The 15,487-nt window shown below is 38.7% G+C and overlaps 1 protein-coding gene across 5 annotated transcripts in view; it reads left to right on the forward strand.

Annotated features, from left to right (window-relative positions):
* The window catches only part of MAPK10 (mitogen-activated protein kinase 10), a 268,834-nt gene that overhangs the window by 185,576 nt on the left and 67,771 nt on the right, over positions 1 to 15,487 (forward strand). For all 5 annotated transcript variants that reach the window (XM_089526169.1, XM_089526166.1, XM_089526167.1 and 2 more), the window contains 4 exons: positions 2,669 to 2,798; positions 6,171 to 6,229; positions 8,977 to 9,115; positions 9,587 to 9,752. In XM_089526169.1, coding sequence (XP_089382295.1) covers positions 2,669 to 2,798; positions 6,171 to 6,229; positions 8,977 to 9,115; positions 9,587 to 9,752 — 494 coding nt within the window. The remainder of the gene's footprint in view (positions 1 to 2,668; positions 2,799 to 6,170; positions 6,230 to 8,976; positions 9,116 to 9,586; positions 9,753 to 15,487) is intronic.

Below are 15,487 nucleotides of genomic sequence, written 5' to 3' on the forward strand. Positions count from 1 at the left end.
ATAATAAATGAACAATGCACCTCTTTTGGAGAAAAATTGCAGATAGTTGGGATAGCATGTGCCTCGCTTCTACAGATACTTGCACTGAAAAGGATCGGCTAGCAAGAAAGGTGAAAAGTGAGTCCTTGGAGAACTACTGCAAGCCAGAGTAGAAAATACTGGCCTGAACTGATATAAGCAGAGTCTGAAAATTTAACTGATTTGTAAGAATGGAATACTTTGCTGGGTTTTTTCTCAAGGGAACCAATGAATAATTTTAGAAATTTTCTTCTTGCTCCTTGCTGTTTGAGATTTACTCTGTGCAAAACCTGCACATGACATTTTTGTGCAGGAAACAGCATGTTTTGAACAGCAAATGGGATTTTCTACACCAAAGATAATATTTCTGTGCAGCAGAAGTCAGAAATGATTTGAAGGCACACAACAACAACAAAATAAAATTCTATTTGAAACACACTGCAGTAACTTTGCCTTTCAAGTGCTTCATGTGCTGTTTCTTACACCACTACATTTAGATTTTATTTTAAAAAAGAAAGTAACTAAAAGTAACTATTGTATTTACTTTTGAGAACTGGGAAGATGAAAAGTAGCTTTCAATCTTTCTTTTTTCTTTTGAAAATTACTAGCTATATGGGGTTTGTGGGGTTTGGTGAGAACAAGGCATTATTTGAAGGCATTAAAAGAGAAAATTAAACTACTTTGAAATGATTTTACACAGCTGCCTCCTACATTCTGAACTAGAGGGTAAATGTATTAAAATGTAGTTGGATGCTATATGACAGGCTCTTAATGGATAAGGATGGCCATCTTTTCTCTGGGAACTTTCACTGGGTGAACAAACCTGGTACTTAGTTGTTCTTATATGTACTGATACCTGAATAAGATAACTTGCAGGCAAAATTCAGTCCCTTCCCACCACTGAAATACACTTTCTTTAAGCAAATGTAGCTGCCATGTTTAAAGGTGCCTTATTCCTCCCTCCAACATCCTTTTCTGGCTCAAATTAATTTTTAACCATAGTTTGCTTGCTCTTTTCATCATGATGGAATCTTTAGTAGAAGTGGGGGAGCAGACATCACATTATTCAATTAAGCTTGGTCATGCTTCTGTGGAATAGGTAAAAAACCTCTGTTATTATTGCATTATAATGTTTAGTAAAAAAAAAGAACAAAGATGTGAAGTGATTGTGGCCTGGTAGAAGCTGCTTTTCAGTTTTCAAAACCTAAGCTGCAGGTTATATATACCAACAGTTTGAGAGACTGTGTGGAAAAGCAGATAAGCTTTCCGGTGAGACTGAAATTAGCAACATAGAAATTAAGAGTCATGGGATTTGGGGGAAAGGAGGAATCTCAAGGAGAAAAACATTAAAACTGTTATTATGCTAAGAGAGTTCTTCTTATTTTCCTTTATAAACCACCTTTTGACTTACAGCCCCCTAAGCAGCAGGAAGCAAATCTTAAACAGCTAATAATACCAACAATAACACATTGTCAGTCAATACATTAAAACCAACCCCTGCTTTAAGAGATATTCTCATATTGCAAAAAGCAGACATGGAGGTGTGGGTTATATTCCAATGAGGGGCAAAATATATTTGTATTTGTATTTGTATGTGTATTTCTGTTGAGAATTTAAGACTCCCTTTTCATAGTCTACTCTAAATGAATGATGCATGGGTTGTAATATGTAGTTTGACTTCAGTTAATCGAGGAATGTGGCATTTGTTTAGACAGGACAAATATGGTGTGTGGTGGCACTGCTGCATCCTATTATACATTATTCCAGTGCTGCATTCAGCCCCAGATCTTGGGTCATTGAACACTGTACAGTTATAGCACTACAAATCTATTTTACATGCTATGGGTACATCCTATGGAATCCTGGAATCTGCAGATTGGTTGAGGAACTAAATTTCTCTGGCTGAGAAATCTAATAACTCCTTCATAAGTTACAAACTCCTGTATTGCGTAGTGTAGAACCATGACCGTCATAATGGCACTATAATCAAAGCACTATAATTGTGTAGTGTGACAGGACCCTTGATTTGTGATTGAAGCAAAGTACTTGTGGTTCAGTGTGGAACCAATCATGAGCAACCATGGTAAATTGGGATCAGTCAAGAGGAATAGAGCCAATGTGGTCTAGTGGCTTGAATCTCTACTTTGCCATGACACCGCACCCTTGAGTGAGCTTGGAAAAGTCACACTCTCTCAGCCTCAGAGGATGGCAGTGGCCCTCTGAAGAAACTTGCCAAGAAAACCCCATGAGAGCTTCACCTTAGGGTTGCCATAAATCAGAAATGACTTTAAAGCACACAGCATACACATACACAAAAGACATATGTTGACACTGTGATATCAAATTATGAAATATGACAGATATTTAGGTTTAAAATGGCTAGTCTCAAGATTATATGTGAATTCTCAGGTTTATCTAGTGTGGTAATTGGGTTCAACTGTTGACTTCAGCTGAAGTACTTTGCGAACAAAGGTGTATATATTTCCAGCAATGTCGATTCACTTACATTTTGCCTAATAACTCTGCAGGTTTCTGGAAGAAGAACTGAGCTATTCATGAAATGTGTATTTCTGTGGGAAAAAATTAAGACTAAAATAAACTTTGAACAGGAGTGCAATGTAATACTTCTGTTGCTCTTTTCATTTTCTAGTGCTGCATATGATGCTGTCCTTGACAGAAATGTGGCCATCAAGAAACTCAGCAGGCCGTTTCAAAATCAAACGCACGCTAAAAGAGCTTACAGGGAACTAGTCCTCATGAAATGTGTGAATCACAAAAACGTGAGTTATGCCTTCATGATAAATTCACCCTATAAAGTAAGTCATTTTGAAAGCAGGATTCTCCGTGTGCCAACACAGGATAATATAATTTCTTTCACTGCTAGATGTGCAGAGATATTAATGTTGTCAGAGCTACAATATTCTCTTTAGAAAGGTAGGTGTCAAGGAAAGGGTAAAAGCTTAGCTGCATTCTCTGTTTGCTGGCTAGGGACAACTGAGGCAGGGATCAGCATATTTGATTGTGCTGTCGCTATGGAGATCTTCACCTATTTAAATCTCATGAAAGTCCTTTAGAGAAGAGTAGAAAACTGATTCAGCTTCTCTCCTTTTGTGCAACAATAGATCAATTGTCCTCTGATTATCCAGTCCAGAACTACTTAGCTGGCATATGCTCTTACTGATGAATGTTTATTCTTATGTGCATAGGCTCAGGATTAAGGCCAAGGTGAGAATATACTCATGTGGGGGTAGAACAGCTGAGGGTTGGACCTGGCCTTCACTTTCTACAAGTAATGTTTGATCCCAGGGTTTGAAATTCTTTCCTTTTTGCAATCTCCTCACCCAGCAGTGGGGAACAGAGTTCTTTTCTAGCACATACCAGATGATTATGGCTGGAACTGGCATGGCAACTACCTGATGTCTGTGGGCCATACATATCCCACACTTAACCTGGCATTTCCTCCAGGAGTCCTTGAGGAACCTCAGTACACCCCCCAAATAAATTATTTTGCCCCAAACACCCTCTGGAGGGCATGGAGGCATTTTCAGTCCAGGGATGTTATTTTCTGTTTTCTGTACAGGAAATCATGCTTTCTTTGTAGAAAAAAACATTTCTGCACAGAAAATGCTGGGGATTTTGTGCAGAAAATCTCAAATTGTGTAGCTTCACATTGCAGGAGAGTTGTCCTTGTTAGGGTTTCCCAAGATTTAGTTAACCCCCTTTTTATCTGTTAATTAAATATTTGCGAATGTTCTTTCTTTTAGTATTGCACAGTATCTGAGGGCAGTGCAAGACATGTCATGTTGTTACGACATCCTGCATACCCTGTTTTATTTTGGGACACAAATATTTTGTTATATTTTATTATAATAGCAATTACAGAGAGTTACAGTTACAGTAATTAAAACAGCAGTTACAGTTACAGAGAGGCCATAAGCATGAACCTGGCAAAGTCAGATGACCTTTAAGTGAACTGACTGTTCACAGACCAGAGGGCATGTGGAAAGAACCCCTGTAATTTTATGGCTGTGAATATTGCTGCTTCCCACCTTCTGCCACATGTATTTCCTCTTGAAGGTCACTGACAAAGGTTTGTCAAGCCTGAAGCATTAAGCCTGTCTTTCTGCTAGCCCCATTGTACTTTCTCACATCTGATCCTATTCAAACTCCCTGGGGTTGTCCTGATCTTATTACTGCTTGATTAAATCAATGTCACTGCCATCAACCAAAAATATTCCTTTTCTAACACTGAAGTTAAAACTATCAGCCAGGTCGAAATCCCATTGCTTTGGGGATTCCTGGAAAATCCTCCTGACTGCCTCAAGACTCTATAAAATAGCCTGCCTTGGCACTCACACATTGGCTCAGTCTGGAATCAGGCAGGAATAGTGCTGGATTTCATACTGACCCCTCAACACTGTCTGGAATCTTTGTTCAGCCAGTATCATTTCCATTATCCCCTGATTGAAGTTCCACTTCTGGACTGGCAAAGTTTTGTTACAAACTACTACCTTTAATTTTGTTAGTTCTTAAGTGTTTGCATATATGAATGCTATTGAGTGAATGGTGATTCCTTCCTATGCTGTTAATCAATAAAACGAAGTTGTACTTTGCACTCTGAGAGTTCTAGTTCTTGGACCTGTTAAACATAGGCGAAATACCAACTCTTTGAAGTTACCTGGAGTCCTCTCTTTGCTATTAATTTGAGCTATTACATTTTTCCTACTGGCAGTTCGAGACCCAAGCGTTGCATGATGAACTCCCATTACCTGACCCAGTTTCTGCCAATTTAGCAGTTGGAAAGCATGTAAAAGTACAAGTATATAAATTTATTTGTTTATTTGTTTATTTAGGTATTTATACCCTGCCCTTCAGCCCTAATGGCTCTCAGAGTGGCTTACAATTATTATTTTTAATCAGACAGTTCCCTGCCCTCAGGCTTACAATCTAAAATAAATAGGTACCACTTCAGTGGGAAGGTAATAGCATTTCAGGCAGTTATGCGGCCATGTGGCCATGGAGTCCTCTTTGACAATGCTGGCTCCCTTGGCTTAGTAATGGAGATGAGTACCTCCCCCTACAGTTGGAAACGACTAGAAAATCCTGTCAGAGGGGAAACCTTTAGCTTTTGTAAATTATCCACAGTAATTTGTGGGTGCCATCGTGGTAAATTAGCAATTTGTATAACAAGACTGTACATATAGCAGTATCCACCAACATCACGCCATTACTCCCTGTGCCTCTTCTGAACACACCTCTGTTACTAGTGTAACAAAGTGCTGAGTATTAGAGATATTAGTACAAGCAGCAGTAGTCTATAGTAATCTATAGTCTATTCCTCATTCTTTGCATTTGGGAAAAGAAGAAGTTGTCCTTCAAATACTCATCATCTACACTTCCAATTCCTAATCCCTTTCCAACAAGTGTAGTTTCTTGTTGTTAATTGCCATCATATTGAGGTCAGCTATGGCAACTCCATGATTGAAAGACCTCCAATACCCCTATCATCAACAGGCCTGCTGAGGTCCTGCAAACTTGATTGAATCTATCCACCTATACTAAGGTCTTCCTCTTTCCCTAGTACCTTTCATTTTACCAAACATAGGATGCATCTACACTGTAGAAACAGTGCAGTTTGGCATCACTTTAAGTGCTGTGGCTCCATCCTATGCCATCCTGAAATTTGTGGTTTTACAAGATCTTTAGCCTTCTCTGCCAAAAAGTGCTGTGCCTCACTAAACTACATAGGATTCTGTAGCATGGAGACTTGGCAGTTAAAGTGGTGTCAAAATGTGTTATTTCTACATTAAATCATAGTTAATGTACTGTTAGAGTTACACAGCTTTCTTTTTGTGAAGCTAGAAATTAAGTTCTGGAAACCTTAAGTTTGGAGACAAAATCTATTTGCTTTTATTGAATTAATTGAACTAAATGCATGCAAACATGCCTTCTAAAACCAGTTGTTTTCTTTGTATTTGCATTTGATGTTTGTGGTGTGTTTCTTTAAACTCTTGTTGCAGGATAGATTGGTGAAAAGTTAACAGTTATAAACACCCATGGATATTTCTGTAGAGTGGGCTGTCATAATCTGATCAACTGCTAATGTTTTATTACTGTTCTCTCCTTCCCTCTCTTCTCTTGTCACTTTTCAGATTATCAGTTTATTAAATGTCTTCACACCACAGAAATCTCTGGAGGAGTTCCAGGATGTGTAAGTAATACAGACAGGAGTAAACCTTAAATCTTTTCTGTAGGGAAAGAGAAATGGGTGAGCATGAGGGCATTATACTCTGGTGTGAAAATTAAAATCTAAAATAATAGGATGGATTAAACTGCTCCTTCTTAGAAAGTGCCTGGTGGAGAAGCTGGATAGAACTGGTAAATCTCAAGACTGTCTGTCCCCTGCCTTTTGGTATTTCAGAAATTACTTTTCACCTCAGTTTAGAATTGCAGAAATGGAAAATGTGTGCAGAGCATCGTAATGGGGACATTTGAGAAAATGCAGGAGTGAAATGGGGCTGGGGAAAGGTCTGAACATGTGCACACATGCAAAAATATCTGAGTGGCCCTAGCAAACTCAATGTAATGCCTTTGTGTTGATGACTTGCTCAGGAAATGCCTGTTTATTCAGAACTCCCTGAGCTGTGCTGGCCCCTTAGAGATTGGTAATTCATTCTAAAATAATCTCTCTTTCTCTTTTGAAAGTGCGTGTGAAATATTTTCTACTCTTTCATATTTATTCTTTGTTAACCCATGACTCTATAAAAATTATCTGCCTAGGAACAAGGCAAGCATTGCTAGTATTTCCACTGAGCATTGTTTCCTATTGTTTGGTGTATAATGAAAACGTGATTCAAATGAAATTTGAAATAATCCACTAGCTGGACATTTCCCTCCTTGCCTTTTGTCAGTTTTTCTTCCTAGCCAGATTTTGCCCCCTAACCTAGGAGGTTGGGTTTTCCTTACAGTGGTCCAAAGCACAGTGCAGAAATAATCCAGTTTGAGATCATTTTAACTGCCCTGGCTCAGTGCTAGGGAATCTTGAGAATTGTAGTTTATTGTGGCACCAGAGCTCTCTGGCAGAGAAGGCTAAATTTCTCACAAAATTACAGTTCCCAGAATTCCCTAGCATTGAGCCAGGGCAGATAAAGCAGTCTCAAACAGGATTATTTTTGTAGTGTGTTTTGGACCTATGCGATATGGTTACAGTTTTTAAACCGTGTGGTAAGATCTGCCTGGCAATTGAAAACTATATTTTCCATTCCTCCTATGCTCTGGCTTAATGGCCCAAATCCTATTAGTTATTCCCAACTAAAGTAGACCCATTGAATTAGTTCTTAAATGGAGAATCAACACTTAAGTAAATTCCATTGGTGCAATGGATTTATTCTAGTTGGTACTAACTACGATTCAGGCCGATGCTCGTGTAACAGAGCAATGGAAAGGAAGAGAGAAAACTATAAAAGAAAGGCAAGATGGAGGAATAAGGTCAATAATTACCTTATAAGTAGTTAAAGGTAAAGATAATACCTGTGGAAGAGCAACTAAATTTGATGAGGCACTAGAACTTTTTGACAGAAAACTACAAATTCCAGGATTCCATTGGTTGGAGCCATGGTAATTAAAGTGGGATCAAAGTGGAAATGTGATAATCTGAAAAGACCTATGATGAAGCCAATGTGGTCCAAAAAAGCCCTTCATTTAGGGAAGGACAAAGATTAGTCATAGCACACATACTTTGCAGACCTTCACTTTTCCAGTTAAAATGAATGCAGGTAGCAGAACTGTCACTGATCAGTGTAGTCAAGGGGTGAGGAGATGTTTTGGCCTACAACAGCTGTCAGCCCTTCCCAACATGTCCAATATTTTGCAATGTCTTTTTGTGACTTTATACTAATGATTTGAGTGTTGGACTTTGATTCTGGAGACCAGGGTTTGATCCCTGGCTTAGCCATGAATTCCACTGAGTGACTTTGGGCAAGTCACATGCTCTCAGCCTCAGGGGAAGTCAATGGCAAACCTCCTATGAACAAATCTAGCCAAGAAAACCCTGTGATAGAGTCACCTTGTAGTTTGGCCAAAAGTTGGAAATGACTTGAAGACACTCAACAACACCAAACTGCTTTTAGGGTAGGCTTCATGCTAACATATCTAATTTTTTCAAGTGTTGCATAAGAGAGATATCCAGTACCTCCTTGTGCAACAGTTTTGTTAGGCAGAGCAATGGCTACCAGATTACTCCAAGGTGAAGATTACTCCTCTTCAATCCAAACAGCCAGCGACTGACTATGGGAGTATACTGCAAAAGCTCCTTTGCAGCATTGTTGGATTGCTTTCTTTGTATTCCCCTTACAGAGTACATTGATGGAACTTTACACTACACCCACTTCAAACAGGGTCTTGCCCACTGAGTCCAACGTCTGGATTGCCATAGGTTTCCCCTCACTGGTAAAGACAGTATTGGATCTGGTCCAACTCACTATAAAGCAGTTTTCATGTACTGGTCTGTTTCAGTATAAGGCAGCTTCATGCTTTCATAAGGGCATGGTCTTTAGGGGGGACTTCAGAGTGGGGAGGAGGACACTGTGAAAACTGTGTGGATTTTTTTTATTCCACATACATGCACACCTTGTTTTCTTTGCTGCCTTCATTTATACAAGGGTGCAAGAGTGAAGTGTGAACACATCATTTGATTCTGTCGATTTGGCTGTCTTAATGCTTTTCTTGTTCTCTTTCTGTTTTGTATGTGCATCTTCTGTCAGGCAAAATGAATTTTGCTAAATGTGGCCAGCATAAAAGGAATGCTCTGTAGGAAAGGGATCTTGGAAAAGTTACTTTTTTTGACTATCACCCCCAGAATCGTCCATTTGGTTGTAGTCTAAGAACTAACTTTTCCAAACTCCGGCAAACATGCTGCCCATGATGAGTAGGAATTAAATGGCTTTTTCTCCCATTCAGTTATTTAGTAATGGAGCTGATGGATGCCAACTTGTGCCAGGTAATTCAGATGGAGCTAGACCATGAGCGGATGTCTTACCTGCTCTACCAAATGCTTTGTGGCATCAAACACCTTCATTCTGCAGGAATTATTCACAGGGTAAGCCAAATTCCTCTGCCCTAGCGCCCCCCCCCCCCCACACACATTAAGGTCAAATGTCTTAGAGAACCTGATTGAAAGACTCAGCATATTGAACATCTGTCCTATGTATCCCATTGTTGTTCTCTAAACTATGCCTGACTCTGGTTCATGTTTTAATTTGGGCTGTAGCCAGCACCAGCAACTGCCTCTAGTAAATAACTGTTTTGGGTTCAAATATCTACTGCCTAGGGATATCACTTGGCTTAATGGTAGGGCTGGCTGGAAGTTGTTGCTTCACTCTTTCCCATGGTAGGATTGGTCCTGCTTGTCTCTCCTGCTGGCTTACCTTAAATTCTTGCTGGTCACATAATCCAACCATTTGCCCTCTCTTGTATCTTTTATCTCCTACAATTTTACCCTAGCAAATCAGTACTTGCCATATCTTGTAGATAACACTCATTTCTGTTTCTCCCCCTGCTTCCCCCTCAGGATTTAAAACCAAGTAATATTGTGGTAAAATCTGACTGCACGTTGAAGATCCTAGATTTTGGGCTGGCCAGAACTGCAGGCACTAGCTTCATGATGACTCCCTATGTGGTCACACGGTATTACAGAGCACCAGAGGTCATCTTGGGAATGGGATACAAGGAGAACGGTAGGATACACACACACACACACACCTGAATTGACAATATATAATGGAGTAATGATAGCATTGTCAAATGATAAGAAAGAAGAATGATCTGGATGGTTCTCGTGTTGCTAACAAAACCTTATTGTTCAGATATTTTCCAATGAAATTTTTCACTAGTATAGGATCAACAGCATTATCATTTGCTGTAGTGGACAGCTGAAACACAGACAACCCTAGATAGAATTTTCTGTAGAAGGGAAACTGGAAAGTACATAGATTTAGATTAGGCAAAATAATTGGACCATCAGTTTTCTATTAAGCCAGTAGAAAATACTGTGTGCATTTAGTTATCCTCCTGATTACTGAGGTCAGCATGGTAAAAATATTATTGCAGTTAAGAAAAGGCATGGAAATGACTCACATGGACATGATGTTCTGTGTTTGTCATTAAAGAAAGATGTATAAGGAGGCAATTTAGGCAGAGCTGTTTCTGCTCACCATAACATTGAAGAGAGAGAATTTATAGAGCTTTGTCTTAGCCACAATTCTGGGAATTAGTGGTAGAGCTTGGCAGAATAATTTCTTTGGACTACTACACCAAGAATCCCCCAAACAGCATGCTCTCTGGGGAGTCTAGAGAGTTGTTGCCCCCCAAAAGTTACCTTTCCAACCTGGCATTAGCAATTCCAGTCCAAAGTCAATGTTGGCTGGCCCACCACTTCCCTTTCAGTTCAAAACATGATGCCTGTTAGGAATTTGTTCCCTTAGGGTATATCTTTTAAAGGCAACAGTATATGTACTTGAGTTCACTTCAGTGCAGTTAAACTTCCTAGAATTAGAGGGTCATTGTAAAACTAATTTTACAAAGTCCAGCCCCTTGGCCAGTATGATATATTACATTCTAAAATCTAAACAATAACAAAATTAGAATTGCAAAAGCAATTTAAACTAGATTGTCTCCAATATAATAGACTACACTTGATTGCACATATTTGTGTTGTTGCCGCCACTGTATGTAGCTCTGTAAGTGGTATGTGTATCCTGGTCAGACTGGAAACTAGGCTTTTATTTATCCTTGAATAAATAAAATAAAATAAAATAAGAATCCAGCTTTAGGAATGCCATAGAGATGGTGTACATGTCACAGAAATATTGTCACTTTTTCCACACACAAGTAAGTTTAGATCCAAAGTAGATTTGGAAAATTTACCTTCAAGGTAAATTGAGGGCATGAATTCAAATCTTAATTTGTGATGGCCATTTATAAATAATAGTAATAAAATCCTGTGAACACTCTAGTTACAGAATCTATTATTTTATGTAGTGACTAGCCAATGGCACCTGCTTAATAAACAGGACTACTTAAATTGGATTAATTTGTAGGATAGATACTAGATTGAAAAACCAGGCCTCTTCAACTCTCTTAAGGCATTATTATATCACCACGAGTGTGACAGGCAGCAGAAACATCTTTATCACCCTTAGTTGTGAATTCTCATTTTCCTAAATTTTCTCCACACTAATTTTCTAGCACTGCATATAAACACTCTCTGTATAAAGTCTTTTATCCAGACTGTAACTTTTTGCATGGCAGAAATAGACACAGAAGAAGGCAGGCCTATTACTAGTGATGGCCAATAACACATGTCAATTGACATCATGTTAGTCAAATGCTGAACCAGGTTTCAGACCAAGCAAAGGATCTGTCCACGGTGCTGAAATTATTTTGGGAGTTGTATTCAATACCTTGGGTAGCTTCTTTGTAGTTTAAATTAGAGCAGATTCATTGCTCCACATGAAAGCCACTGTTGTTATAACATCCCTTTAACATTTACACAACAGTCAGAATTTTTTCATGTGCTGATTTGGGACAGTAGTGATTAAGAAGGCTGCCTGTAGCATCCTTGCCTGCCATTATAATTTTTTTTAAAGAGACTACAATCCCAGCACATGGTTCAATATAAAACCTGAGCTTTTACATGAGGGGCTAGTGGAAGCTGACTGAATATATGCCTTTCTGTTATACTGAAATTTTAAGACATGAGTATGAGATGCATATTCTGCAAAGGACACCAATTTGCCAGAGTTGCGTACAAAGTTATCTTCTGTAGTTGAAAAGGATTGTGGGACTTGAGTGTTAACAGGTCTAGATAGCAACACAGTCTCAGGATTTCATGTCTGAACGATAACAACAAAAACCTTTATATCAGGGTAGGAAACAGCAGTAGCTCCAAAGAACAATTTTCTATTGTTGGGATCTCCAGAGATATAAAAAATGATAAATAGTCAAACCCTAGTATTTTTTTTTAAAAAAAACAACTGGTGTGTGTGTGTGTGGCACACACTAAACAATGAAGACCACCTCCAAGGTGTCCATGTGTGATAAAAGGTAATCTGGAAAATCTGGAGGAATCACTCCCTCACACACACTAAAAGAAAACATGCAACCACAGTGTTGGCCTTTGCCTACTTCAGATTCATGCCCTAGGCATCCTTGCAGTTCATATGCTGTTCACTTACACTTGACCATTGTGTTGTTACAGTGACATGAAATGAACAGTGAACACTACTCTTAACCTAGGGCCCCAGGTGTACACAGAAGATGCTGCTATGAAAAATCACACCTGTGTTGTGATATAGATATGGAATTATCTTTTTTCTTTATATTAAGGACTATTATGTTCTGATTTAAAGTGGTTTATTGCTTGTATATTGCTTAATGTAATAAAATTTCTGAGTGGTTTATATATTAAAAAAAATACATGTGTGTTGGAAGCCATGCACTTGAAAAACAGGTGGCTTGAAGTTTGCTGCCTTTTTTCCCTGTGCTGTTTCCTCATTCTCCTCCCTGTGGGAACCCAGAGAATGTGTAATTGCTTGTGTAATGGAACACGTAGTATACAGTGTACAGCCACAGGATTCCAACCTGATAATACAATATGAAAATAGTATAAAAGAATTTTAAAATTAGTTTTAAAATAGTATCACACACACACATATCAGTCACTAATATATAAAAAGAATGAGAGAGTTTACAGGTCATGTGGACTTCTTTAAATAAAAATAGGTCTATAACAGGTATTGAAAAGTCAACACAGCTTTCATGTGTATACAAAAAGTATACAGAAATAAAGTGTTCTAACTTATGGGTGCTACCACTGAAAAGACCAGCTTCTGCTAAGTTAGACCAGTAATGTATTGGTTGCAGGACAACCAATAAGGTCTTCTGTAAGGAAACAAAGGGCACATGTAGTGGAAGAGATTTTGTTAAGTGTTCAGTCCCTGAGTTGGTTAGGGCTCATTAGGTCATAAATAGGACCTTGAACATGGCTCAGTAGGTATTAGCACCTTTCTGGTCAAACTGACCTGGTTGGAAATGAGAAAGTGAGCATTATTTTCATTGTGCTCAATAATCTTGTCATGTCAAGCATTCTGTTTATTTGTGAGCTTTAAAAAAAACCCATCAGTAAACTATTATTAACTCAGTGCTGCATAAATAAAAGCAACCAGGCCCTGGCTGCAAGAATAAAAACAACTAATTCAGTAGAGCTAAACGCATTAGAGCTAAATGCATTCTGCTGCCCCAGTAGTCTTTTCCAAGTAATTTTAAGATGAAGATACCTTTTTGGTGCTAAATATCCAAAGATACTTCCAAAATCTTTTATTTTCATTTGTGGAACCCAATTACCATGCTTCAGCTCTTTACGTCTGATCGCAGTCTGTGAGCTGGCAATTAGATAACTATTTTAGCCTGATTTTCTTTCTTGTTTAAATTTGGTAGTAATAGAGGCACATTTACAACACACCTTATGTTTCTTAATTTAAAATGACCAGCTAATGCTGAAGGCCATTCTAGTAGTCATTATCAGCTTAAGGTAAATGTATTCTTATTGTAGGTAATAACTAAGGTGAAAATGCTTTTAAAACATTCTTAACTGGAAATGTTATAGCCGAGAAACAGGTTTAGATGTTTTCTTTGATTCAGGGCTCTTTGTGTCTGTTCAGATCTCAAAGAGTTCTTAGATAAACAGGCTTCAATGCGTGGGATTGTTCCATATGCCAGTTCCTCCCATTGAACTGAATGAAGAATCCCATGGATAAATATCCAAGAAAGCCCCATCAAGAAATTATGCAAACTCTATTATTGGTGTGATATCTGCAGTCACCACATTGACATCTTGAATATATGCAAACATTAGAAGCAGCTATTTAGCAAGGAGTAATCCAGTATCATTTCTACCTAGCAGTGCAGACATTTACCTGTCAGTGGAAGGTATGCTAGGAAAGGAGAAAAACTTAAACCTTTTGTCTGTAAAGCACACTTCTATGAGTTTAGAGAAATGTACTGTGCATTATAGCATGTGTGCAGAAAGGAAGGGCGGAGGGATTTTGTTTTTCAAGTGTCACCTTTTTAAAACTAGTCCTTAAATCAGCTTAAGCCTTTAAAAAAGTATAATTTTATTTAAGCTCTCTTCACCAGTACACGTTACTTATTGACGGCCAGTTTCATGCTTTCATTTTCTCTTGGCACCTGGCTTTACAGAGAATGTTTCTATTTTACCACCATTTTGCTGCACCTTGTTCCTAAAGACCCCAGATTGCCCCATTGCCCCCTCCTTTAATAGTAAAAAAGAACTACTCCACCATGTCAGGCATGCTTTGCTGTCCTGTGCCCCCAGTACCATTCTACTCCTTTCCCCACAAATGAAATATTTCCCTTTCATTTTAATTAAAAGAAATTGCTTGGTTGGTGTTTGGTTTTGTTTCTATTTAAAGAAGGGGAAAGGGATGGGGGAAGGGAACAAACTAGTTGGATCAGCTGAAAGATTGTTACAAATAAAAATTCAGAGGGCCAACATATATTTTACTGCAGGGCCATAACTGCCCCTTCCCTGTGTTGGAATCCCATACTGCTTAAGTTTCTAGACTCCACAGTGGATTTTTGTTGTTGTTTTATATCTTTACACAATGTTGGCTCACAGCTTCTGCATTGGCGAGGTGGCAGATATGATCTTACTATTGATCCAAACCCAAATATCCATACCATTAAGTAGGCTGAACCTGACTAAGGGTAGGGATAAGCGCCTTGGATAGCACCTTTAGGTTTCAGGTTACTACCTAGAGTAGAATCATCATCTCATAGAAGCCACCAGCCACCAGGGTCATTCCCTTTTTTAGTTCAGTGACAGAGGGGGCAACTGATGATTATCCCACCTTTTCTAGTCCTAATTTCACCAATTGGCTCTTCTAGCACCTGCTGTGCACTTCACATGGAATCCATGCCATTGCAGTTCATGGAAGAGAGAAGCAGACAACAGGGTTGGTTATGAAATGCACAAGAGTATCTATGGTTCCCTCATCTCCCATAGGACAATTTAATGGTACAGATGTGATCTGGCATCCCCTTCTATCTCTGTGATATCATTTGAATAAAAGGGTTATGTGGTATGGGGCTTACCACCATTATGCAAAACATACCAGACATAATATTTCCTTCCTAGTAAATCCATAAAGAATGATATTTCTCACAGGGGACATGAGACAGTGAGCTGTCTTCTCAACCTCTTAAATCTCCTAATTGCCTAGAGCAAAACTTCAGGAAGTGAAAAGAGTAGTAGGATTTCTGTGTAGCTATGCAATGAGTGGCGAAGTGTCCGAACAGTTCAGTTTGGTTCTGTACTTGAAACCATGCCAAATCTTTTGAGTGGAGAATGAGGATTAATGGACAGGGATTTTGGGTTCCCCTCATTTGAAGC

Source organism: Sceloporus occidentalis, unplaced genomic scaffold (genome assembly GCF_023333645.1).
Source record: "Sceloporus occidentalis isolate IW3139 unplaced genomic scaffold, rSceOcc1.0.p SCAF_5, whole genome shotgun sequence".
Taxonomy (NCBI): domain Eukaryota; kingdom Metazoa; phylum Chordata; class Lepidosauria; order Squamata; family Phrynosomatidae; genus Sceloporus; species Sceloporus occidentalis.